The sequence below is a fragment of the Oryx dammah genome, unplaced genomic scaffold (genome assembly GCF_014754425.2).
Source record: "Oryx dammah isolate SB20612 unplaced genomic scaffold, SCBI_Odam_1.1 HiC_scaffold_5, whole genome shotgun sequence".
NCBI lineage: Eukaryota > Metazoa > Chordata > Mammalia > Artiodactyla > Bovidae > Oryx > Oryx dammah.
In genome coordinates, this window is record NW_024070189.1 from 99,196,844 (window position 1) to 99,222,613 (window position 25,770).

Below are 25,770 nucleotides of genomic sequence, written 5' to 3' on the forward strand. Positions count from 1 at the left end.
ATGTTATATGATTTTATATTTGATAACATTATTTCTCCAGCATCCAATTATAGGAACTTTTGTCTCTCAGCACACTCTACCCCTTGCCTTGAAGCTGGTAAGTACTCAATTTATGAGCCCCAGAGGATTGACAGAAATCTCATTAAAAGTATGCAATACCTGACCTCTTGGGGAAAAGGCTGCAAAAGACCAGGTATTTGTAATCAGAGATGGAACAGGGAATGCCCTAAAGGGGACAGATTTCACACCAAAATTATAGGTATTGATTTCATGACTGCAAAATATAAATTGTATCATTTGACTATGCCAGTAATGCTCATTTTTGTGAAAAGTGGTCATATCATTTTGGGGGATTTAATTCCAGGTCATTCCCTCTACCACATGGAACCAGAGAATGATACACATATTTCAGAATTTCTTCTTCTTGGAATATCAAATGAACCAGAACTTCAACCCCTCATATTTGGGCTTTTCCTCACCATGTACCTGATCACTGTGTTTGGAAACCTGCTCATCATCCTGACTGTCAGCTCAGACTCCCACCTCCACACCCCCATGTACTTCTTCCTCTCCAACCTGTCCTTTGTAGACGTCTGTTTCATCTCTACCACCATCCCAAAGATGCTGTGGAATATCCAGATGCAGAGCAAAGTTATCACCTATGAAGGCTGCATCAACCAGATATACTTTTTACTACTCTTTGCAGGGTTGGATGACTTCCTCCTGACCGTGATGGCCTATGACCGGTTTGTGGCCATCTGCCACCCCCTGCACTACACAGTCATCATGAACCCCTGGCTCTGTGGACTGCTGGTTCTGGTGTCATGGATGATGAGTGCCCTGAATTCCTTGATACAAATCTTAATGATGTTGCGGCTGTCCTTCTGTAGAGTCCCGGAGATACCCAACTATTTCTGTGAACTCAATCAGGTAGTCCGAAGTGCCTGTTCTGACACCTTTCTTAATGATGTGACGGTGTTTGTTGCAGCTGGGCTGCTGAGTGGTGGTCCATTCACTGGAATACTTTACTCCTACTCTAAGATAGTTTCCTCCATACGAGGAATCTCATCAGCTCAGGGGAAGTACAGAGCATTTTCCACCTGTGCATCTCACCTCTCAGTTGTCTCCTTATTTTATTGTACAATCCTAGGAGTGTACCTTAACCCTGCTGATGCCCACAACTCACACTCAAGTGCAATAGCCTCAGTGATGTACACTGTGGTCACCCCAATGCTGAACCCCTTCATCTACAGTCTTCGGAATAAAGATATAAAGGAGGCTCTGAAAAGATTCATTGGGCAATAAAAGGGCAAACTCTTCTGGGGCTGATAAGTGGATCCAGAAATTGCCATTCTTCCGTAGGACTGTGAACATATAATTTGTCTTTTCTATTGCTTCCTTAATTTTACATTTTTTGACTTCAACTTCTGTTTATATATAAATAATGCAGTTTATTAAGCTTTCCCATTTATTTCATTTTCCTGCTTTGACATATTTTCTTCCAAGCTTATATCAGAAATATTTGCAAATTCCCTTTTATTTCTTGAGTCTATGGGAATTCCTTAGGAATAGTATCTTTTCAAGTGACATATATCATTTCAAGTTTTTTCTTTTATTTTACTAAAAGAATAGTTAGAAATTGTATTACTCATATTGAATAAGCTCTACTTGGCACCTTCACTATGTAATTTAAGTAACTCACTTTATCAGGCCTTTTCTTCTATCTCATACAGAACAATGAATGAGAACCACTGACCTAGAGCAAGAGAACTAGAAAAATCTCATGTTCTAATCACCACACACACCTTACTCACTTCATAGCTTTGGGTTTTTTTTAATTTAATTTATTTATTTTAATTGGAGGCTAATTACTTTACAATATTGTAGTGGTTTTTCCCATACATTGACATGAATCAGCCATGGGTGTACATGTGTTCCCCGTCCTGAACCCCCCTCCCACCTCCTTCCCCATCCCATCCCTCTGGGTTATCCCAGTGCACCAGCCCTGAGCACCCTGTCTCATGCATTGAACCTGGACTGGCCATCTATTTCACATATGGTAATATACATGTTTCAATGTTATTCTCTCAAATCATCCCACCTTCGCCTTCTCCCACAGAGTTGAATAGACTGTTCTATACATCTGTGTCTCTTTTGCTGTTTTGCATATAACATTATCATTACCATCTTTCTAAATTCCATATATATGCATTAGTATACTGTATTGGTGTTTTTCTTTCTGACTTACTTCACTCTGTATAATAGGCTCCAGTTTCATCCACCTCATTAGAATTGATTCAAATACATTCTTTTTAATGGCTAAGTAATATTCCATTGTGTATATGTACCACAGCTTTCTTATCCATTCGTCTGCTGATGGACATCTAGGTTGCTTCCATGTCCTGGCTATTATAAACAGTGCTGTGATGAACATTGGGGTACATGTGTCTCTTTCAATTCTGGTTTCCTTGGTGTGTATGCCCAGCAGTGGGATTGCTGGGTCATATGGAAGTTCTATTTCCAGTTTTTTAAGGAATCTCCACACTGTTCTCCATAGTGACTGTACTAGTTTGCATTCCCACCAACAGTGTAAGAGGGTTCCCTTTTCTCCACACCCTCTCCAACATATACTGTTTGTAGATTTTTGGATCACAGCCATTCTGACCGGCATGAGATGGTACCTCATTGTGGTTTTGATTTGCATTTCCCTGATAGTCAGTTTAATCACTTCACCCTTCTGAACCATAATTTTGCAAATTTAGAATGAGGCTTATAATTGTACATCCTCATAAGATGTTCTGTGGCAAAGTAACAAATGAGACAACAGATATGAGATGCTAAGCTCAGTCCATGGTGCATTAAAAGATCCATGTAGATTTCTTATCATTACCAAGTTTTTTTATGATTAAAGGATTAAACCCTAGCTTTTCACTTGTGTTAAAACAGAAAACACCTAATTGATGTGTCAAAAGCGTTTTGAAGTCAGGGATTATTTTAGCTATGGTTTCATAGCAAAGGAACACAGCTCTGTCCCTTATTGAGGAGGAAATAATAATTTTCTGGAGATAGCAAGAGCTGCATTCCCATCACAAGATAGTGCTTTTGAAACCCAAGGGTCTTAGTCCAGACAGGTTCCTCAGACTTAGAGGACACTTTGACTCAGAGTTGCAAAAAGTGTCAGTGTTAGAACTCTGGAATACAGGAGGGTTCATGGAGTAGTAATATGAATTGGATACACTTGACTTCTAATCTGGTCTCCTGGGAATGACCAATCAGCTGAAAAACTTCCATTCTGTCCAGACAAGTTCCCCTGAGGAAATGATGTGTGAGGATTGAAGTAATAGTGGAAATGTGCTGAACATGTATAATGAGCAGATACAGCAAATACACAGAGCTATAAATATCTCCACTGCTGCAGTGTCTGAGCAGCTCCACCTTTAGCTGAACGGGGCATATTTTGCATTTGGATTCTTAAGTATGGTTCAGAGTCCCACGCTTCACTCTTTCCTTCTTTCTTGTCTGGATTCAGAGCTTCAGTCTCCACCATCAACCCTTCAAGAGGAATTTGGACTTCCGCACAGAGACCTTCCTCTCAGACTTCCTATATGGGTGAGTCTGAAAGCCCAGCAGGAGAAAGTCAGAGAGGATGAAACCCAAGAACATTTACTTGAGGTCACCTGAAAGCCCAAACTGCTGGTCCAGAGCCAAGGTTGTCTTAATAATTTATAATCAGTTTGTTTCATATGTAAAAAAGACAAGCGTCTACTGCATTCAGCAATTCAAGAATTGTTGATAATTATGTAATGGGGACAAAAATCTAGTTAGAGGAGACTCAAGAAGAAATGGAAGGCATAGTGGTGTCAGTAAAAGTTGAACATTTCCAAGGAGATTTGCAGTTTAAGAGAGTAGGAAAACATGGTTAAGAGTGGCTTGCAGTGAAGTGATGACATTTTATGTATTTATTTTTTATTTTTGAGATGGGGTATATTTGAGCATGTTCTATATTCATAAGGAAGATCCAGATCAATGGAATAGCTACTACCTGGAAGCTTACAGTTCTTAAGACACACATTTCATAGAATCTTTTCTCACATTGAGTATTCACTTGAAAAAATTGAATTTAGTATACAGAGTCATATTATGCTAAAAGGCTTAATTTTGCATTAGGTTTGTTACCTGGGAGGCTGAATATATTTGGGGGTGAATTATCATTTGCTTCTCTATTACATATTATCTATGCACATTGTTTCATATACTGGCATTTGAGTGTTATTGTTCCTTTCTTTTTTTGCTCTATTATTTCCTCTGTTATTTTATTAATACCTCTATGAAGGCACCAGAGTGTATAAAGCAGGTAAGGTCTCTGATGATTTGGATCTAATATTTTAATGGATTTAACATTTATTTTATTTCAGAATAAAATAAACACATATATTGCAAAGTGTCATCAGGTACAAATCACGTGAAGGAAGGGATAGGTTCTGTGGTGTTTATAGGATTTTGTAGGGTATATTATGAGGAGTTTATCACAGGTGGGACAAGTCTCAGAAGTAGAGTGTGACCAAGGGGTTTGCCACCAAAAAAAAAAAAATCAAAGCCAAGGAATAACAAAGAAAAATGCCACTTAAGAAAAATGATAGGGGGCTTACGTCCTGGCGCAGTAGTGAAGAATCCACCTGCCAATGTAGGAGACATGGTCCAATCCCTGACCCAGGAAGATCCCACATGCTGTGGAGCAACTAAGCCTGTGCACAACAATTATTGAGCCTGTGATCTAGAGCCCAGGAGGTGCAACTACTCAAGGCCACACACCCTAGAGCCTGGACTCTGCAATGGGAAGTCACAGCAATGAGAAAGCCACACCACAACTAGAGAGTAGCCCCTGCTCGTTTCATCTAGAGAAAAGTCTGCACAGCAATGTAGACCCAACACAACCAAAATTAAATAAATAAAATCTATTTTTAAAAGAAAGAAAAGCAATAAAAAGGAGAGTCTCATTCACTACTGGACCGTATGAAAATTGTGGACAAATACGCAGGAATAAATATGCAATAAAGAATTGACCGAGGGCCTGATGTGGGCACTGTAGTGAGGCACTGGAGGAATAGAAGTGCAGTCAGTGTGCAGGCCCTTGAGTCTGAGGTCACTTCAGCCCCCACACTCCTGTCTGGTCCTTCTGCAACCTGCTCTTGCCTTGGCCTCTATTTATACTGCTTCTCCCTCAGCAAGGACTGGTCTCTTATAAATGTCTTCTTGCATTTATTGCAGTGGGTAAGAAACTTTTTTGACTCTGTCATGTGATCCAGCCATACATGCACGCATGGGCATGAGCATACACAAACACAGGCATCTGAAAGAAGAGAATCAGAAAAATCCTACTGTATGTGATGCAGTCTGACATTTTAATTTTGCATTTTATTTTTTCTACCTTATTTTATTCTTACAAACTACGTAGTCTGAACCTCTAATAGGTGTGAATCTCAGAATATGGGAAACGTTTCTCCAGCATGTCTTTGAAAACTATGTTAATGTTTCCCTGGTCCTTTTTAGCGATTTCTATGAGAACATGTCTTTTTCATTACTTCATGCAGTATGTATTTATTCAGGTACTGCTCCCAACTAAACAAAATCTAAGGGGTTGAAGAGTATGTATGATATTGACGTATGCCTCAAGGCACTTATAGTCTAACAAAGAATAAAAGATGCAGAATTAATTGAAACCTCATAATGATAACCCTTTATCTAAATGACTGTAAGTGAAATTCCCTGTTTTCTGTACAAATGTTTTAAAAAGAGAAGAATTCATGAAAGAAATGATCTGAAAAAGAAGATGGTGTTTTGGAGATAGGGAGGGGTGAAAATTCCAAATAGAGTGGTTGATTCTCTGAGGAAGTGCATATAAGCTCTGAGTGTTGAGCCTGTGGCATCAAGTGAATCTGTGACTCAAGTTTAATATTCATGAGATTGATGTGAATGAAGGCAGCACGAGGGTGAAGTGGTGGTTCAGTCACAGAGAGTCAAGGCTAGGATTTGAAGCTGTGGAATCTGGGGCTCGTTTCACAGTGGGGAGTCACTGGGAGAGAAGGAAGTCAGGGAGTTGGTTGTTTTGAAACACAGCTGTTCCCTCTGACTAGCACACACTTCTACCCAGAGAGACTCATGTCTCCTTCATTCTCTTTCTTGAGGTCTCTGATCAAATGTTTTCCAGGCTACCTGAACAATACAGTATTGTAAAGTAAAAAAATAAAATTAAAATAAATAAATAAATAAATTTACTTAAAAGGAAAAAAAAATAATAATACCCTCATCAACTCTCTTCTTTATATTTGATCTATTTTCCTTTTCTGCACTTGTCAATGTATGATCATTTCTATGAGTTTTTAAATTTTTTTCCTTATATATTTTCTCCACCATTGAACCACAGGACCTATTGTCTCTCAGCACCCTCTCCTCTTTCTCCAGAATTTAGTAGGCCTTAAATTTGTATTCCCTCAAATGCATGACAAAATCCCTCATTACAAATGTAGAATACCTGATCACTGGGGGCAAAAGCTAACTGTAAGATAGGCTTTCCTATCTGGAGATGACACAGGAGATTGGCTTGAAGAGGAAATTTCTACACAAAATCATGAATATTTTTTGAATGCAAAATATAAATGTTAGAGTTCACCTATGTTTGCAATGCCAATTTTTGAAAAACTAGTCATGCTATTTTTTGTTTCTAGGCAGTAATTTGCATCATATGGGACCTGGGAATGAGACACCAGTTTCAGAATTTATTCTCCTGGGATTATCAAATGAACCAGAACTGCAGCCCCTCATCTTTGGGCTTTTCCTCTCCATGTACCTGGTCACTGTGTTTGGAAACCTGCTCATCATCCTGGCTGTCAGCTCAGACCCCCACCTCCACACCCCCATGTACTTCTTCCTCTCCAATCTGTCCTTTGTAGACATCTGCTTTATCTCCACCACTGTCCCAAAGATGTTGAGGAACATAAGGACACAGAACAAAGTAATAACCTATGAAGGCTGCATCATCCAGATGCATTTTTTCTTATTTTTTGCAACACTGGACGTGTTCCTCCTGACTGTGATGGCCTATGACCGCTTTGTGGCCATCTGCCACCCACTCCACTACACAGTCATCATGAACCCCTGGCTCTGTGGACTCCTGGTTCTGCTGTCCTGGATCATGAGTGCTCTGAATTCCTTGACACAAAGCATAACGGTGTTGTGGCTGGCCTTCTGTACAGACTTGGAAATCCCCCACTTTTTCTGTGAAGTTAATCAAGTGGTTCAACTTGCTTGTTCTGACACTTTTCTTAATGACATCTTGATGTATTTTGCAGCTGGGGTGTATGGTGGCATTTCCCTCACTGGAATTCTTTACTCATATTCTAAGATAGCTTCCTCTATACTAGGAATTTCATCTGCTCAGGGGAAGTATAAAGCATTTTCCACCTGTGCCTCTCACCTCTCAGTTGTCTCTTTATTCTTCTGTACAGTCCTGGGAGTGTATCTTGGCTCTGCTGCTACTCACAGCTCACAATCAAGTGCTGTTTCCTCGGTGATATACACTGTGGTCACACCCATGCTGAACCCCTTCATCTATAGTCTGAGGAATAAAGACATAAAGAGGGCTCTGAAAAGGATCATTGGGATGGCAGCTAAATAAGGACCAGTTTTCCTGGGGCTGAAGAAATGCCTGTGATTTTAGGGCTCAAAACCTCAGAGCCCAATTCTTTGATCAGGTTGCTGAAGTAAAACTTGATCCTTCTATTTATTTCCCAAATTTTCCATTTCTTTGAATTCAAGGCCTCTACATTTTATTATCAAATGAAATTATATACTGGGGAATCGTACCAACTTTATTGTTCTCCCCATGAGTGTGTAGTCAGCTGTAAATCTCTCTATTATGTTTCTAAGTGATGTTGAATAAGCATGCCATGCTCTTCTGTCTTGAATCGGTTTATGGTTATTTCTGTATCTATGATGATCTCTTATTTACAGAAAAAAAAAATGAGTTCATCATGTGAATTACTTATATTTAATTTCAGCATTTCTATATCCATAAATGATGTTTGACTTCCTTCCCAGTTAGAAGACAGCTCTCACCCATGTTAAGTGAGAACCACCTGCCTAAGCCCTAGATTCAACCCTTAGCCATTCACCATCGGATTCTTTTCCATTTAATTAAGTTATTAGAATATAATTACACAAATAAACTGCATAACAGTTTGAGGGGCTTCCCTGATGGTCCAGTGATTAAAAATCTGCTTTCCAATGCAAGGGACACAGATTCGATCCTTGGTCTGGGAACTAAGAGCCCACATGCTACAGGGCAACTAAGCCCCTGCACCTCAACTAGAGAGCCCACATGCCACAACTAGAGAAAAGCCTGCACACCATAATGAAGAACCTGTGCAGCCTAAATAAGTAACTAAATAAAAAGTGTACAATTTAATGAAATAAACAAGCTATCCAAAACTGAGAACATAATGCCTATTTCTCTTTGTGTTTAATTTGACGGTGCACATAGCTTTACATGCTTTATTATGTAATTGTGAAAAAATTTAAGCTCCCTGAGCCTGTTTCCTTGTTTATGAAGGTGTTGTGAAATACTAAACAAAACTTCATATGGATGTTATGAAAAACAAGTGAAATGTGTGGACATTTCTTTTCTAATCCAAAGAAAACAGCTAAGGGCTAAGTTCATTTCTGTGTGTATACATTTTTTTTCTTTCAAATAAACAGTGTAGTACACATGTGTGCGTGCACACAGACATCTTTTATGTAGAGAGGAAATGAAAATGGAAATGGAAAAATGGAAATGAAAATGAAAATGGGAGAATGGAAATTAAAATAATGAACATTTGAATTAATATAAAATAAAAATATAGAAATATAGACACAAAAATTTAAAGTGCAAATGAGTAACCTCAATTTGATGTGAATTACTTTTCCTACCTCAATGCCACAAAAGAATCACAGGCAGACAGTTGACATTTACATCTAAAAAATTAAAAATGTATTGTACCAGTTAATGAGGCAGAACATCTTCAAATTGATTTAGTTTTTTTTTTTTACATAATATGGGCTTTTATTTACTTAATATGGGTTTTTGACATAACATGCCCTTACTCAAGCTAAGCTAATTAATGGAGAGGATTAAATTTTATTCTTGCAAACAAATTTTATTGAATAAGTATCTACATTAGATTTCTTTTTTTTAATTTATTTATTTTTTATTTTACTTTACAATTCTGTATTGGTTTTGCCATACAATGACATGAATCCACCACAGATTTCTAGTCCACTAGTTGCAAAATACTTCCACACTAGTTGCTTAAATAAACACATTTATTCTCTTGGATGTCAGAAGATTAAAATGAGTCTTGTTGGGCTAATATAAAATATTTAGGTGACAGTTCAAGATGGCAGCATAGAAAAAACAGAAAGGGCTCAAATAAATCAGAAATGGAAGAGGAAAAATTACAATTAATATCGCAGAAATTCAAAGGACCACAAGAGACTACTATGAATATTTATACCAACAAATTGGACAACCTAGAAGAAACAGAAACATTCCTACAAAACAAACATTTTCCCAAGAGGGAATCATGAAGAAACAGAAAATATGAATACACTAGTTGAAGTGACTTAGCAGTAGCAGCAGTTACTAGTAAGGATATTGAATCAGTAACCAAAAACCTCACAACAAACAAAAGTCCAGGACCAGAAGCTTCACTGATAAATTCTAATAAACATAAAGATTTAGTATCTATCTTCCAAAAACTTTCAAAAAAATCAAAGAGGAAAAATGCTTCCAAACTCACTTTACAAGGCCAGCATTACCTTGATTCAAAATCAGACAAGGACAATAAAAGAATAAAGAATTGTACCAATATCATTGATGAACAAACATGCAAAAATCTTCAAAAAATATTAGCAAATAAATTCAAAAATATATCTAATGGATCTTACATCATGATCAAGTGGGACTCACTTCAAGGATGCAAGAATGGTTCAGTTCAGTTCAGTTCAGTTGCTCAGTCATGTCCGACTCTTTGTGACCTCATGAATCGCAGCACGCCAGGCCTCCCTGTCCATTACCAACTTCCGGAGTTCACTCAGACTCACGTCCATCAAGTCAGTGATGCCATCCAGCCATCTCATCCTCTGTCATCCCCTTCTCCTCCTGGCCCCAATCCCTCCCAGCATCAGAGTCTTTTCCATGAGTCAACTCTTCACATGAGGTGGCCAAAGTACTGGAGTTTCAGCTTCAGCATAATTCCTTCCAAAGAAATCCCAGGGCTGATCTCCTTCAGAATGGACTGGTTGGATATCCTTGCAGTCCAAGGGATTCTCAAGAGTCTTCTCCAACACCACGGTTCAAAAACATCAATTCTTTGGCACTCAGCTTTCTTCAAGAATGGTTAAACATCCTCAAATCAGTCAAACAATACACCAAATTAACTAAAGGAAGGATAAATATCATATGATAATTTCAGTGTGCTGTGCTAAGTCGCTTCAGTCATGTCCATCTCTTTGTGACCCCGTGGACTATAGCCCACCAGATTCCTCTGTCCATGGGACTTTCCAGGCAAGCACACTGGAGTGGGTTATCATTTCATCTTCCAGGGGATCTTCCCAATCCAAGGACTGAAACTTTGTCTCTTTCATCTCCTGGATTGGCAGGCAGGTTCTTTACTACTAGGGCCACCTGGAAAGCCCAATCATTTCAACAGATGCAGAATAATCATTTGACAAAATTCAATATTTTTTTATGATAAAAACCATCAATAGAGTGGGTACAGAGGAAGCATACCACCACATAATGTAGGCTATATATACAAGTCCACAGATAACATTATACCCAATGGTGAAAAGATGAAAAACTTTTCCTCTAAGATCAGAAAAAAAAAAAAGAATGCTCACTCAGGCCACTTTCATTCAACATAGTATTGGAAATCCTAGCCACAGTAATTAGACAATAAAATGCAATGCAATGCAATGCTGCTAAGTCACTTCAGTTGTGTCTGACTCTGTGTGACCCCATAGACGGCAGCCCACCAGGCTCCCCCATCCCTGGGATTCTCCAGGTAAGAACACTGGAGTGGGTTGCCATTTCCTTCTCCAATACATGAAAGTGAAAAGTGAAAGGGAAGTCACTCAGTCATGTCCGACTCTTCGCAACCCATTGGAATGCAGCCTACCAGGCTCTTCCATCCATGGGATTTTCCAGGCAAGAGTACTGGATTGGGGTGCCATCGCCTTCTCTGATAAAATACAATAACAGAGTCCAAATTAGAAAAGGAGAAGTAAAACTGTCACTATTTCACTTTTCACTTTCATGCATTGGAGAAGGAAATGGCAACCCATCCCAGTATTCTTCTCCGGAGAATCCCAGGGACCGGGGAGCCTCATGGGCTGCCGTCTATGGGGGTCGCACAGAGTCGGACACGACTGAAGCGACTTAGCAGCAGCAGCAGCAGCCGCATTTACAGATAAAATGATACTATATATACATATATATATTTAAAAATTCTAACGAACTTTTTGAACTAACAAATAAATTTCTTGAAACTGTGAGATACAAAATCAACATACAGATACCTCTCGTGTTTCTAGACTCTAATAATGAATTATCAGAAAAAGAAATGTAAAAAAAAATCCCATTTAAAACTGCATAAAAAATAAAATAACTTGGCACAATTTATGAAAGAGGGAAAAAACCTATACACTGAAATCTAGAAGACATGGAGGAAAGAAATTGAAGAAGTCACAAATAAATGGAAATAGACCTTAAGTTCATGGATTGAAATCATTAATATTCTTAAAATGACCTAGATATTTTTCCAAAAAGGCAAACAAGTGGCAGGCAGACACATAAACAGATGTCTCAACATCCTTAATTACCAGGAAAATGCAAATCAAAACAGAAAGAAATCATGTCACATTCTTTAGAATGGCTATTACAAGAAAAATGAGAGCCTGATATCTTATTCAACCTGTAACTGAAAGATTTCACTACCCTCTCCCTATTTCCTCCACCCCCTACAACTTTTCTATGTAGTTACACATATTTAGTCACTCAGTCGTGCCCAACTCTTTGTGACCCCCTAGCGTTCCGCCAAGGGCCTCTGTGTGTGTGTGTATATCAATGGGATTCTCTAGAAAAGAATATTGTAGTGGGTTGCCTTTCCCTTCTCCAGGGGATCTTCCTGACTCTGGGGTCAAATCTGAGTCTCCCACACTGCAGGCAGATTCTTTACCATCTGAGCCACCAGGGAAGCAGAGAGTTACAAGTATACCACCTGGCATTTTTTCTTATTGGAGGTTAATTACTTTTACAATGTTGTGGTGGTCTCTGCCATACATCAACGTAAATAAGTCACAATTATGTTTATAATTATGTATATAATTATGAGATTCCTCTTGAATCTCCCTCCCACTCCCCACTTCCACCCATCTAGGTCATCACAGAGCACCAGGCTGGTCTCCCTGTGTCATACAGAAGCTTCCCACTAGTTGCCTATTTCACACATGATAGTGTTTATATTGTCAGTGCTGCTTTTTCAATAGGTCCTATCCTCTCCTTCCCCCACAGTGTCCAAAAGTCTGGTAGCTCACCTACATCCCCATTTCTTCTCTCTAAATTGGTTCATCAGTACTATTTTTTCTAGATTCCATGTATATGCATTAATAAATGTTATTTGTTTTTCTCTTTCTGACTTACTTCACTCTGTATAAATAACTGGCTCTATGTTCATCCACCCCATTACAACTGACTCAATGCTTTCCTTTTTATAACTGAGCTATATTCCATTGCATATATGTATCATATCTTCTTTTTCCATTCATCTTGGTACTCTAATATTAATCTAAATTTATATATATACATACACACACACACACACACATCCCATAATATCATACATAAAACCCAAATGAACTTTTTGGCCAACCGAATAAATCATGATGACTATTGTTGACAACACTGCATTGTACAATTGCAATTTGCTAAGACAATAGTGTATTTGTCATCACTTCATGACGAATAGATGGAGAAACAGTGGAAACAGTGACAGACTTTATTTTGGGGGGCTCCAAAATCACTGCAGATGGTGATTGCAGCCATGAAATTAAAAGATGCTTACTCCTTGGAAGGAAAGTTATAACCAACCTAGACAGCATATTCAAAAGCAGAGACATTACTTTGCCAACAAAGGTCCATCTAGTCAAGGCTATGGTTTTTCCAGTAGTCATGTATGGATGTGAAAGTTGGACCATAAAGAAAGCTGAGCACCGAAGAGTTGATACTTTTGAACTGAAAGTCTCTTGGACTGCAAGGAGATCCAACAGTCCATCCTAAAGGAAATCAGCCCTGAATATTCATTGGAAGGACTGATGTTGAAGTTGAAACTCCAATATTTTGGCCACCTGATGCGAAGAGTTGACTCATTTGAAAAGACCCTGATGCTGGGAAAGATAGAAGGTGGGAGAAGGGGATGATAGAGGATGAGATGGTTGGATGGCATAACCGACTTAACAGACATGAGTTTGAGTAAACTCCAGGAACTGGTGATGGACAGGGAGGCCTGGCGTGCTGCAGTCCATGGGGTAGCAGAGTCAGACATGACTCAGCGACTTAATTGAAGAGAGCAGAACTTAAATTTTCTCACACATACACAAACAAACAAGATAACTGTGTAAAGTAATGGGTGTGTAAGTTAAAGGAGAATTCCTTTCACAAAGTATACATAAATCAGATCATCATGAGGTACACTTCAAATATCTTATGATTATAAATATTAACTATACCTTAATAAAGCTAAATTTTGTGTAATGAATCGCCAGTCCAGGTTCGATGCATAATACTGGATGCTTGGGGCTGGTGCACTGAGATGACCCAGAGGGATGGTACAGGGAGGGAGGTAGCAGGGGGGTTCAGGATGGGGAACACGTGTATACCTGTGGTGGATTCATGTTGATGTATGGCCAAGCCAATACAATATTGTAAAGTAATTAACCTCCAATTAAAGCTAATTTTTTAAAGCTTCTTAAAAATGAAAAAGGAGAAATAACAAATGTTGGTGAGGATGTGGAGAAAAGGAAACCCTAGTGCACTGTTGGTAGAAATGTGAATGTGTACAGCCATTATGGAGAGCAGTATGGAGATTCCTCAAAAATTATAAATAGAACTACTATATTACCTAGGTATTCAACTTCTGGGTATTTCTCTGAATAAAATGAGAGCAGTAATTTGAAAAGATATATGCAACCCTATATTCATTGCACCATTATTTACATTGACCAAGACATGAAAGCTACCTACATGTCCATTGATGGATGAATGGATAATGATGTGAAATACACACACACACACACACACACACACACATAATGGCATACTACTCAGCCATGAAAAATAAAAATCTGGCCATTTGTGACAATGTGGATGGACCTTCCAGGTATTATGCCACACTAAATAAGCCAGACAGAGAAAGATAAATGCAAGTATGATTTCACTTGCACATGAAATCTAAAAAACAAAACGAATAAAGAAATGGACCAAAACTTACAGATGCAGAGAACAGATTGATGTTTATCAGAGAGGAAGGGGATTGGGGTAGTTGTGCAAACTGGGTGAAAGCAGTCAATTGTAATATGATACATATTAGCTGGTTTACTTTGCTGATTGGGCTTCCCAGGTGACTCAGCGGTAAAGAATCTATCTGACAAGCAGGAGACACAGGTTCCATCCCAGGGTCAGAAAGATCCCCTAGAGGAGGAAATGGCAACACACTCCAATATTCTTGCCTGGGAAAACCCATGGACAGAGGAGCCTGGTGCACTGCAGTCCATGGGGTCACAAAGAGTTGACATAACTTAGCGACTAAACAACATTCTGCCTACTACACAGTCTGTTTTGTTAGTGTATCGTTTTGTATCATTCAAGAATCCCGGGGAGGATGGAGTCTGGTGGGCTGCCATCTATAGGGTCGCACAGAGTCGGACACAACTGAAGCGGCTTGGCAAGAACCCTTCTATAAGAGAAACAGACAGAATTAGCCACAGCCTCTGAAATGAGTGAACGCACTATTTCTTCAAAATTAAATGCAAAAACACATTTTGAGGAAGAAGACCTAAAACTATCTACAACTAATTGTATCACAGGATCACAGCCTTGCTACTCAAAGAGTGTCCACAGACCAGGACCTGCAGAGTTAGCATCATCCAGCAGCTTGTTAGAAATGCAGTCTTTGGACCCACCAGGACCTGCTGAATCAGATTCTGAATTTGTAGTAGGATTGTTGTTGATTTGTAGCTACAATGAAGTTAGAAAAGGACTGACTTAGAATAACTTTGCTACCCCTTATTGTTGCCATTTGAGGAAGCATACTATTCTGGGGATGGTTTCCCACAGATTTTAGATGTTTGGCAGCATCATTTCAGATGTTGTCAAACATCCCAGGGAAAAATCTTCTATGATTCAGAAATACTGGTGTATAGTTTGGAAACTAGACACACCCCTTGACAGGTTTACAATCAAGGACCATCAAATACTCAGATATTAATTTCAGCTGTATCATTAAACTCCTCCAAGCTCCATTTCTGCAGTGGAGAATGGAGTTCTTAAATGTACTTCCTCACAGATGAAACATCTGTAAATATTCAATCAAACAATTCTCATCAGGCACTAAGATCAAGCTTTAGCACAAAATATCTAAATATATTTACTATCATCAAAAAATATTTTATAATGGAGAATTACACAAAAGCTCAGAACTAGATATATAAGTATGAAGTTCCTAAATGTTATAGCAAAAGTGTCATGACGACAACATATGTAGTGCCCCAAGGTTGATTAACAAAAGAACTGAGTTCTTTCCCTTATTGAAAAAGAGAACCGAAATTTCCTGGAGATTTAGAGTCTGTATCCCCATCATAAATCAAAACTTCGGAGATACAAGAGACCTAATTCAGATACTCAGTCTTAGACTTAGAAAAAACTTTAACTCAAGGTTGAAACAAGGGACTAGGAGATTTAGAGATCTGAAAGAGAGGAAATTTTATGGAGAAGGAGTGAAAAAAAAAACCAAGAAAAAAATTGGATTCTCTTGACTTCTACCCTGATCCCTTGTGAATAGAGAATCTTTAGGGAAAACTTCCTTCCTTCCTGAACAGGTTTCCACAGGGGAATTATGTTCTTAGAGGTTGAAATAACAAGAAATGTGCCTAATGAGCAGGAGGAGGGAACTATAAAGACTAACATCTGCAGTCTCTCAGTGTGTGTAATCTTGAGCTGGATGAACACTTTGTTTCCTTTGTTTGGAGTCCTAATCCTGATTGGGGTTGGGGTTGGCCTGTAGCTTCATCCCTTTCTGCTGTTTTGTCTAGGGACAGGGCCTTCATCTCCATCATTAGCCTTCCAGAGAAGAATTCAGACTCCCCCTCAGAGAGCTTCCTCCCAGGGTTCCCCCATCAAGGTGAGTCTCCAATCTAGATGGTGGTACATGAGAAGGTCAGAAAGAAAAGAAGCCAGTTCAACTAAGCCCAGAGGCAAAAGATTGCTGTGTCTGTTTGTTTGCTTGATTGATTAATTAAAGTATTTGTGTCAGAGGCTAGGTAATATTTCACAGTATGGCTATGCTACTCACACTTTTGATGAATGGCCTTTCATACTCTATCATTAAAGTGCTATTTCATTCATGCCACGGAAATATGTTGAGATTTTTGAACCAACTGTGGTTCAAATCAAGAAGGATTTTTCCCATGCAGAAGATTCTGAGTAATGTCCAGGAACATTTTGACTGTCTCACTGGAGAGGATTGGGTGGAGGCCAGAGAGGCTCTCAACATCTTTCAATGCATGGGACAAACAGAGCAACAGAGACTGATCTGACTGGGAGTGTCAGTAGTGTTGAGACTCAGAAAACTTGAATTAGAGAATATCTGTATGATGACATTTATAGCTGTCTTCATGTTGTTTACCAAATCTGTAAGACTTTAGTTTTCTGGCAGCAAAATTAACAACACTGCTTTTGCTACTGGTTTAAAAGTTCAAACTCCAGGCAATGTGACAGGTCTTTACACTTATTTCTCAGGCTAATGGGTATAAAAGACATTTTTTTGTTTTCATAAACTGTGGCTCAGCTTCAGCAAAATTTACATATTTGATCATCATTTTGACTTATCTATTATTACTGTGTCATATATCATTTGCCCAGTTTTCTCCAGTTATTAGCATTTCAAAAAATTTTATGGATTATTATTTCTCAATTGACTTCTGGAGGATATTTTCATGAAAAAATATTTGTTTTATTTCAAAATATCTATCTTCCGACTTCTGAGTTTTTTGGTTTTCATTTTGCCACATGTAAATTTTATGTATAGTTTTCTAGAATGTTCATCTGAAATGTATTGGTCACTTTACACTAACATTGTAATACCTCATTTTTTGTAAGATGAGTGAGCTAGGACACCAACTTCATAATCTCTCAGATAACTAGTCATTCATGATCAATCTTTTTGGGGGGGTAAGTATTTTTTTAAATTTTTTAACTTTTAATTAAAGGGTAGTTGCTTTACAGTATTGCTTTGGTTTCTATTAAACATCAACATGAATCAGCTTCAGGCCAGATCTTATTTGACAACATAATCTTTTGCAACTAAATGTTCAAAACTATTATAACTTAATTCCTAACCATTCAAAAATAAATAATGGAACATCCACTATGTGCCAGGAAGTTCTCGGTACATTACATGTTATATTCTCTTCTATCAGGCCTTTGCTTCATTAAATATCAGCACATATTCATGCCATTAAATTATAGCTATTTTTTATCACATTTCATTTAGTCTGATTCTTCATTCAATTTTGCTCACTAAGTTTTTTCAAACTCTTCACTTTAACCTGGTTTCAGTTCAGTTCAGTTGCTCAGTCATGTCCAACTCTTTGTGACCCCATGAATCGCAGCACGCCAGGTCTCCCTGTCCATCACCAACTCCCAGAGTCCACCCAAACCCATGTCCATTGAGTCGGTGATGCCATCCAACCATCTCATCCTCTATCATCCCCTTCTCCTCCTGCCCTCAATCTTTCCCAGCATTAAGGTCGTTTCAAATGAGTCAACTCTTCACATCAGGTGGCCAAAGTATTGGAGTTTCAACTTCAACATCAGTCCTTCCAATGAATATTCAGGACTGATTTCCTTAGGATGGACTGGTTGGATCTCCTTGCAGTCCAAGGGACTCTCAAGAGTCTTCTCCAACACCACAGTTCAAAGGCATCAATTCTTTGGTGCTCAGGTTTCTTTATAGTCCAACTCTCACATCCATACATGACTACTGGAAAAACCATAGCCTTGACTAGTTGGACGTTTGTTGACAAAGCAATGTCTCTGCTTTTGAATATGCTATCTAGGTTGGTCATAACTTTCCTTCCAAGGAGTAAGCATCTTTTAATTTCATGGCTGCAGTCACCATCTGCAGTGATTTTGGAGCCCAAAAAAATAAAGTCTGACACTGTTTCCACTGTTTCCCCATCTATTTCCCATGAAGTGATGGGACCACATGGCATGATCTTAGTTTTCTGAATGTTGAGCTTTAAGCCAACTTTTTCACTCTCCTCTTTCACTTTCATCAAGAGACTCTTTAGTTCTTCTTCACTTTCTGCCATAAGGGTGGTGTCATATGCATATCTGAGGTTATTGATATTTCTCCCAGCATTCCAGCCTGTGCTTCTTCCAGTCCAGCGTTTCTCATGATGTACTCTGCATAGAAGTTAAATAAGCAGGGTGACAATATACAGCCTTGATGTACTACCTTTTATTCTTTCATTGTATAGCTTTTCACACTCTTATGTGTTTTTCTGGATAAGCATATATTCATCTACCTTTCTGAAAAGTACAAAAGTGAACAAAGCAGGTATGGTCCCTGCCTTTTTGGGTAACACAGTCTCACAATGAGGTCAGAGTACAATGAAATAAGTGTGTCGTGATGTAATGTCCTCACACATTATTATATGAAGGAAGTTATTCAGCATAAAAATACAGAATTGCCATGGTGTAGGACACCATGGATTTACAAAGCATGGCCCAGGGAGGCCTCTGCATGTTGGATGAAGTTCAGAACCAGGATCAGAGTATGCCCATTGGGTTTCTCAAAACCCAAAGTCCAAGAACAGCTAAGGAAAGATGCTACATGAGAAAAGTGAAAAAGGAGCTAACCTCATCCCTTATCAGACCATACAAAAACTAACTGGTCAAGTAATTATGAAACAGGCCCAGGAGAAACAAGTCTTCTATGGCTTGATATTAAAAATGCCCAATTTTGTTACACTTTGTATATTTTGTTTTATGAAGTGTTGGTTTATCCCTCTGCTCATTTTCTCTTAGGGGGAACAATAAGTAAAATGTCTTTTGATATCTTTTGACATCATAGTGGTATCACTACTATTGTCTTTCAGACAAGTTCATTTTGGATCTCTTATTATTTTGCTGGGCATCAAAGGAAAATAATTAAGGTTGTAACGCTGCCAGGACCAAGGAAGATTATTCTTTCTCACAGCCTCTCAGGGACCAATTGATCTTGTTAAGATATTTTTCTCATCATTGCTCTCTCTCTCTACCTCCCTCCCTCTCTCTCTTTGCTCTCTCTTTATTGAAAAGACAATTTAATGTTTGTTTAAATACACAAAATGGCCATCTCAGTGTGGAACCCCAGGTTTATTTGTCCATAGGAAACTTAAGACTTGGAATTTCAGGGAATCACTTCTATATTATATAGGGTAAACTTGGGTTGTACACATTCCTAGTGTATTCAGTAATGCATCAGCTGAGAAAGACATGAAAATAACACAGTGAAGAAAGACACAGTGTGTTCTGTGTCTGTTTGCTACTGGTGGGGTGTCAGAAATCTTCAGAACAAGGGTACCAGTTCTCATATATTCCAAGATGACTCTTAATGTAGTGGGGCCAGAATTCAATCAAGGGAGGTACTAAAGACGTAAGCTGTTTCAATTCATAGGATCCCTTTGCAACAAGATTAATAAAGGGCAAGATATAGTACAGAACAGGAAGTCCCTTGCCCTGGGATTTCAGCAGTAGCCAAGAGACCACGACCCTCCTCAACAGGTGGGACACCATCTCTCATCACTCTTTGTCATCTTCATTCACTTGCACACTGGCTTTACTTTCTTTGACTTGAGCACTGGAAACAAGCACTTTCCTCAAGGCCTTTCACTAGATATTTCCTCTGCCAGGTACATACTTCATTACATAACCTTGCATCTCCCTCCCTCTCTTGCTTGAGGTCACTGTTCAAATGTCACCTTGTTTGCAGGTCTTACCTAAACACCCATGCAAAATATAAAGCCTAATTCACTCTCTCCTTTACATGAGCTTACCCTTTCTATATAGCATCTGTCGCCATCTGAAATGTAATGATCTCTATTATTTGCTTAGATTTTCTATCTCCATCATTGAATGTGTGTACATGCTCAGTCGTGTCTAGCTTTCTGTGACCCCATGGACTATAGCCCACCAGGCTCCTCTGTCCATGGGATTATCGAGGCAAGAATACTGGAGTGGGCTGCCATTTCTTTCTCCAGGGGATCTTCCTGACCCAGGGATCAAACCCTAGTCTCTTGCATCTCCTGCATGGGAAGGCGGATTCTTTACCACTGCACCACATGCGAGCACCCCCATCATTTAATAGTAGGGTCCTATTTTTTTCTTCAGCAAACTACTTGTTGCCTAGACATTGGTAACATGGTCAGCTCTCAATTTTACTACTGAAATGCACGAAAAAAATTTCTAATGAAAATTGTAGGATGCATAATCCCTCAAGGAAAGAGTTGACAGGGACAAAAATTCCATATCAATGATGGCATGAGGGAATCTAAAGGAGACCATATTCATACACAAAATATATTTTATTGAATTACATGACTGCAATATGTAAATACCAGCATTTAAAATGTGTGAGTAAAGCATGTGGTTGTGAAAAATTAGTCATGTTACTTTCCTCTTTCAATGAAGTCACTTCCATCATATGGAACGAGGTAATGACACACGAATTTCAGAATTTCTTCTTCTGGGATTTTCAGAGGATCCACAACTACAGCCCGTCATATTTGGGCTTTTCCTCTCTATGTACCTGATCACTGTTTTTGGAAACCTGCTCATCATCTTGGCCATCACTTCAGACTCTCACCTGCACACCCCCATGTACTTCTTCCTCTCCAATCTGTCCTTTGTAGACATCTGTTTCACTTCCACCACCATTCCAAAGATGCTGTGGAACATCCAAACACAGAGGAAAGTTATCACCTATGAAGGCTGCATCACACAGATTTATTTTCTCATCCTCTTTGCAGTGTTGGACATTTTTCTCCTGACTGTGATGGCCTATGACCGCTTTGTGGCCATCTGCCATCCCTTGCATTACACTGTCATCATGAACCCAAGACTTTGTGGACTGCTGGTGTTGATGTCCTGGATCATAAATATTCTTAATTCCTCATTACAAAGCTTAATGATGCTGCAACTGTCCTTCTGCACAAACATTGACATTCCCCACTTTTTCTGTGAACTCAATCATATGGTCCAACTTGCCTGTTCTGACACATTTCTTAATAACATAGTGATGTATTTTGCAGCTGTCCTGCTGGGTGGTGGTCCCTTTGCTGGTATCCTTTACTCTTATTCTAAGATAGTCTCCTCTATACGCAGAATCTCATCTGCTCAGGGGAAATATAAAGCATTTTCCACCTGTGCATCTCACCTCACCGTTGTCTCCTTATTTTATTGTACAATGCTTGGAGTGTACCTTAGCTCTGCAGCTACCCACAATGCACACTCAAGTGCAACAGCCTCTGTGATGTACACAGTCATCACACCCATGCTGAACCCCTTCATCTACAGCCTGAGGAATAAAGACATGAAGAGGGCTCTGAAAGTATTCTTTGTGAGAGGTACTGTATAAGAGCTAGTTGTCATAAAACTGAAAAAGCACTTGAGATTGCAGAGGTCAAAGCCTCAGAGTCAGAAATTGTGACTATTTGATCAGATGAAATTATAACTTGCTCTTTTTAAATAAATACATTCCTGGAATTTGCATTTATTTGACTCTAACTTTTCTATTTGACAGAGAAGGCAATGGTACCCCACTCCAGTACTCTTGCCTGGCAAATCCCATGGACGGAGGAGCCTGGTGGGCTGCAGTCCATGGGGTCGCTAAGAGTCAGACACGACTGAGGAACTTCTCTTTCACTTTTCACCTTCATGCATTGGAGAAGGAAATGGCAACCCACTCCAGTGTTCTTGCCTGGAGAATCCCAGGGACGGGAGAGCCTGGTGAGCTGCCGTCTATGGGGTCGCAAAGAGTCGGACACGACTGAAGGGACTTAGCAACAGCAGCAGTTTCTATTCAATTCATGTAAATCACTTTATTAAGCTTCCTTTTCTCTCTGACATCCATCTGCTTTCTCTTTGTTCTATTCCCACTTTCACAAATTTACTTCAACAGTGTATCAGGAATGTGTGGAAATTCCCACTGACTAAATGAGATTCATTGGAAAAGACTCTGATGCTGGGAGGGATTGGGGGCAGGAGGAGAAGGGGATGACAGAGGATGAGATGGCTGGATAGCATCACTGACTCGATGGATGTGAGTCTGAGTGAACTCCGGGAGTTGGTGATGACCAGGGTGGCCTGGGGTGCTGCGATTCATGCGGTCGCAAAGAGTCAGATATGACTGAGCGACTGAATTGAACTGAACTGAAATGAGACAACATCAATTTTTTTTTTTTAGAATAACTTTTCACAAATAACATACCTGCTCAGTCGCTCAATCATGTCTGACTCTATGCAACCCTATGGACTGTAGTCCACCAGGCTCCTCTATCCATGGAATTTTTCTGGCAAGTATACAGGTGTGGGTTGCCATTTCCTCTTCCAAGGATCAAACTTGTGTCTCTTTCATCCGCATTGGCAGGCACATTCTTTACCCCTAGTGCAACCTGGGAAGGCCCCAAAATGACTTTTGTCTTACCAGATATTTTTATTCTGTTTCTCTAAAAGAAGTGTCATGAGTTGTAGTCTTCCTACACAAAAACATATGTTTGATCATGAAGACAATTTATATAATTTTATAACAGAGGAAAACCTGAGACACTATTTTCACCTTTATATCCAATATTCTCATGTACATCACTATCTTAACTGCCTTTTCTAGCCATTGAGACTGTAACATACTACTATGATTTGTGACAAGTCATTGATTTTTATTCTCCTCATTTGGATCTTGTTCTTAGCATCTGTATTGCCCACAATGGCCACTGTCAACATGATTATCAGATACATGTCTGCAAAAGGAGTTCCCACTGAAAGACACATTTTAATAAACAGATTGACCTAATATGGCTTTAAAATCACAGATGAACATCAATATTTCAGTTCAGTTGCTCAGTTGTGTCCGACTCTTTGCAACCCCATGGACTGCAGCACGCCAGGCTTCCCTGTCCATCATCAACTCCCAGAGCTTGCTCAAACTCATGTCCATCCAACCATCTTATTCTCTGTCATCCGCTTCTCCTCCTGCCTTCAATCTTTCCCAGCATCAGGGTCTTTTTCAATGAGTCAGCTCTTCACATCAGATGGCCAAAGTATTGGAGTTGCAGCTTCAGCATCAGTCCTTCCAATGAATATTCAGGACTGACTTGTTTTAGGATTAACTGGTTTGATCTCCTTGCAGTCCAAGGGACCTTTAACATGATGAAGCAAAATTGTAATTCATACATTGTATTTCTTTGAAAAATATTCATTTTCCATGCTGTATATCTACTCATTGGAAAATGGAGGATTGGTGTCCATGTGTTAAGGGGAGGTTTATACATATTAATGAAAGATTGATTAACATTTTTCTCTTTTTATTCAATTGTCTTCCTGTTTCTGCTTGAAAACTTTCAGTGCTACCTGTAATATGACTCATGTCATTGATTTAATGGAACTGTATCTCCACTGCATTTTGTCATAACCCAAGAAGGGTGGTGAATGATCACTATCATTATCCTCCATAACTCTGTTATACTCATGATTCTATTCACATTTTATGATCAAAGAGTGGCTCAACAGACATCTTGAATTGCTGTCCAGTCGTGTGGATCAGGGTTACCAGTTTTTTTTCCTACATCGACATGCATGTCCTTTCAACCTCTTCTGGTTACTGAGAAATGAACCCCAGTGAGAGATTTCAATTACAGTTATCTGAAATGAACTGAAATGACAGAGTAACCATAAAAGCTATCCTGAAATATAAGAACAAATGACAAGAATAATCAGGAGCAATTATAACTCTCCTCATTCTGTTCACTTTGATTATTGTATCAGTTAGATATTGCTGCATAACAAGCCATCCTAAAGCTAATGCTATAATATACTGCCTTTGTTACCAGATGAGATTATAAGGTAGAGAGTTGTTCTGAGCTCTGCTGATCTCCTAATGAGTGTAAACTCAGCTGTGAGTCTCTACGTTGCTTTTCTTAGGTTTATCCATGATACGATGTGTGAGATGATACCTTTTTCACTTGACCCAATGTGATCAGTTTATTTCTCTGGTTTTATCTTCAATTTTACCAAGAGAGTACCAAGAGTGAATTGCTTTAATTTACTTCTATTTCTATACCCATATATGACACTTTTCTTTTCACCTGGGTAAGGAGATATCTCCTATCACTGCTCAGTGTGAATTAGCTATCTGTGCTCTAGATCTTACTCTGATCCATGCACCTTTAGACTTCAAAGTGATGTATTCGAAAATAATTGCATACCATAAACTGCATATTTTGAAATGATAAATAAAATTATCTGTACCAAATTTACAATGCATACTGTATATTTCCATTTGCACATAATTCATGACAGTGCACAATAACTTTAAAAGCTTTTAAAAGTGTTTAAATATGTTAATCTCCCTGAGCCTAAATCATTATCTATGTAGGTAATGTGGGATAATAAACATAACTTCAGAGGAAGATTTCAAGAAATTAATGATGTAAGTGGATGTATTTTTGTGGAATCCTAAGAAAATGTTCAAATGTAAACGTGTGTGTATTTATTTATATAAATTTATCTTTCAAATGAGCATAAGCATACCTATCTATGTACACACAGAAATGCATTTGTGGTTCTATGTTTTATATAGAAAGAAAGCTTGAGAGAAAGTTGGAGAGGATACCCTATGGGGCATATATACTGAGAAAACCATAATTCAAAAAGATAATTCAAAGCACATGTACCCCAATGTTCATTGCAGCACTATTTATAAAATCAATGATATGATATGGAAGCAACCTAGATGTCCATCAACAGATGAGTGGATAAAGAAGATGTAGTACATATATACAATGGAATATTACTCAACCATAAAAAGGAATGAAATTGAATCAGTTGTAGTGATATCGATGAACCTAGAGCTTACCATACAGAGTGAAGTAAGCCAGAAAAGCAAATATCATATATTAATGCATACATACAGAATCTAGAAAAATAGTGCTGAGGAACCATTTGTGGGGGAAGAATAGAGATTTAAATGTAGAGAATAGACTTGTGAACACAAAGGAGAAAAAAGAGGGGGAACAAACTGAGAGAGTGGCATTGACATATATATACCACCATGACTAAAATAGATAGCTGCCAGGAAACTGCTGTATAACACAGGGAGCTCAGCTCAGGGTGCTCTGTGATGACCTGAGATAGGGGAT

At 38.8% G+C, this 25,770-nt stretch overlaps 3 protein-coding genes across 3 annotated transcripts; all 3 read left to right on the forward strand.

Moving 5' to 3' along the window:
- The first annotated feature begins 372 nt into the window (after positions 1-372).
- LOC120864134 (olfactory receptor 7A17-like) lies at positions 373-1,305 on the forward strand. The gene has a single exon (XM_040240971.1). It carries the CDS (start codon positions 382-384, stop codon positions 1,303-1,305), a length of 924 nt encoding a protein of 307 aa, XP_040096905.1. The 5' UTR covers positions 373-381.
- A 5,395-nt stretch (positions 1,306-6,700) lies between these two features.
- Positions 6,701-7,675, forward strand: LOC120864135 (olfactory receptor 7A17-like). The gene has a single exon (XM_040240972.1). It carries the CDS (start codon positions 6,743-6,745, stop codon positions 7,673-7,675), a length of 933 nt encoding a protein of 310 aa, XP_040096906.1. The 5' UTR covers positions 6,701-6,742.
- A 13,384-nt stretch (positions 7,676-21,059) lies between these two features.
- On the forward strand, positions 21,060-21,992 carry LOC120864136 (olfactory receptor 7A17-like). Its single transcript, XM_040240973.1, has one exon. It carries the CDS (start codon positions 21,060-21,062, stop codon positions 21,990-21,992), a length of 933 nt encoding a protein of 310 aa, XP_040096907.1.
- Positions 21,993-25,770: the final 3,778 nt, after the last annotated feature.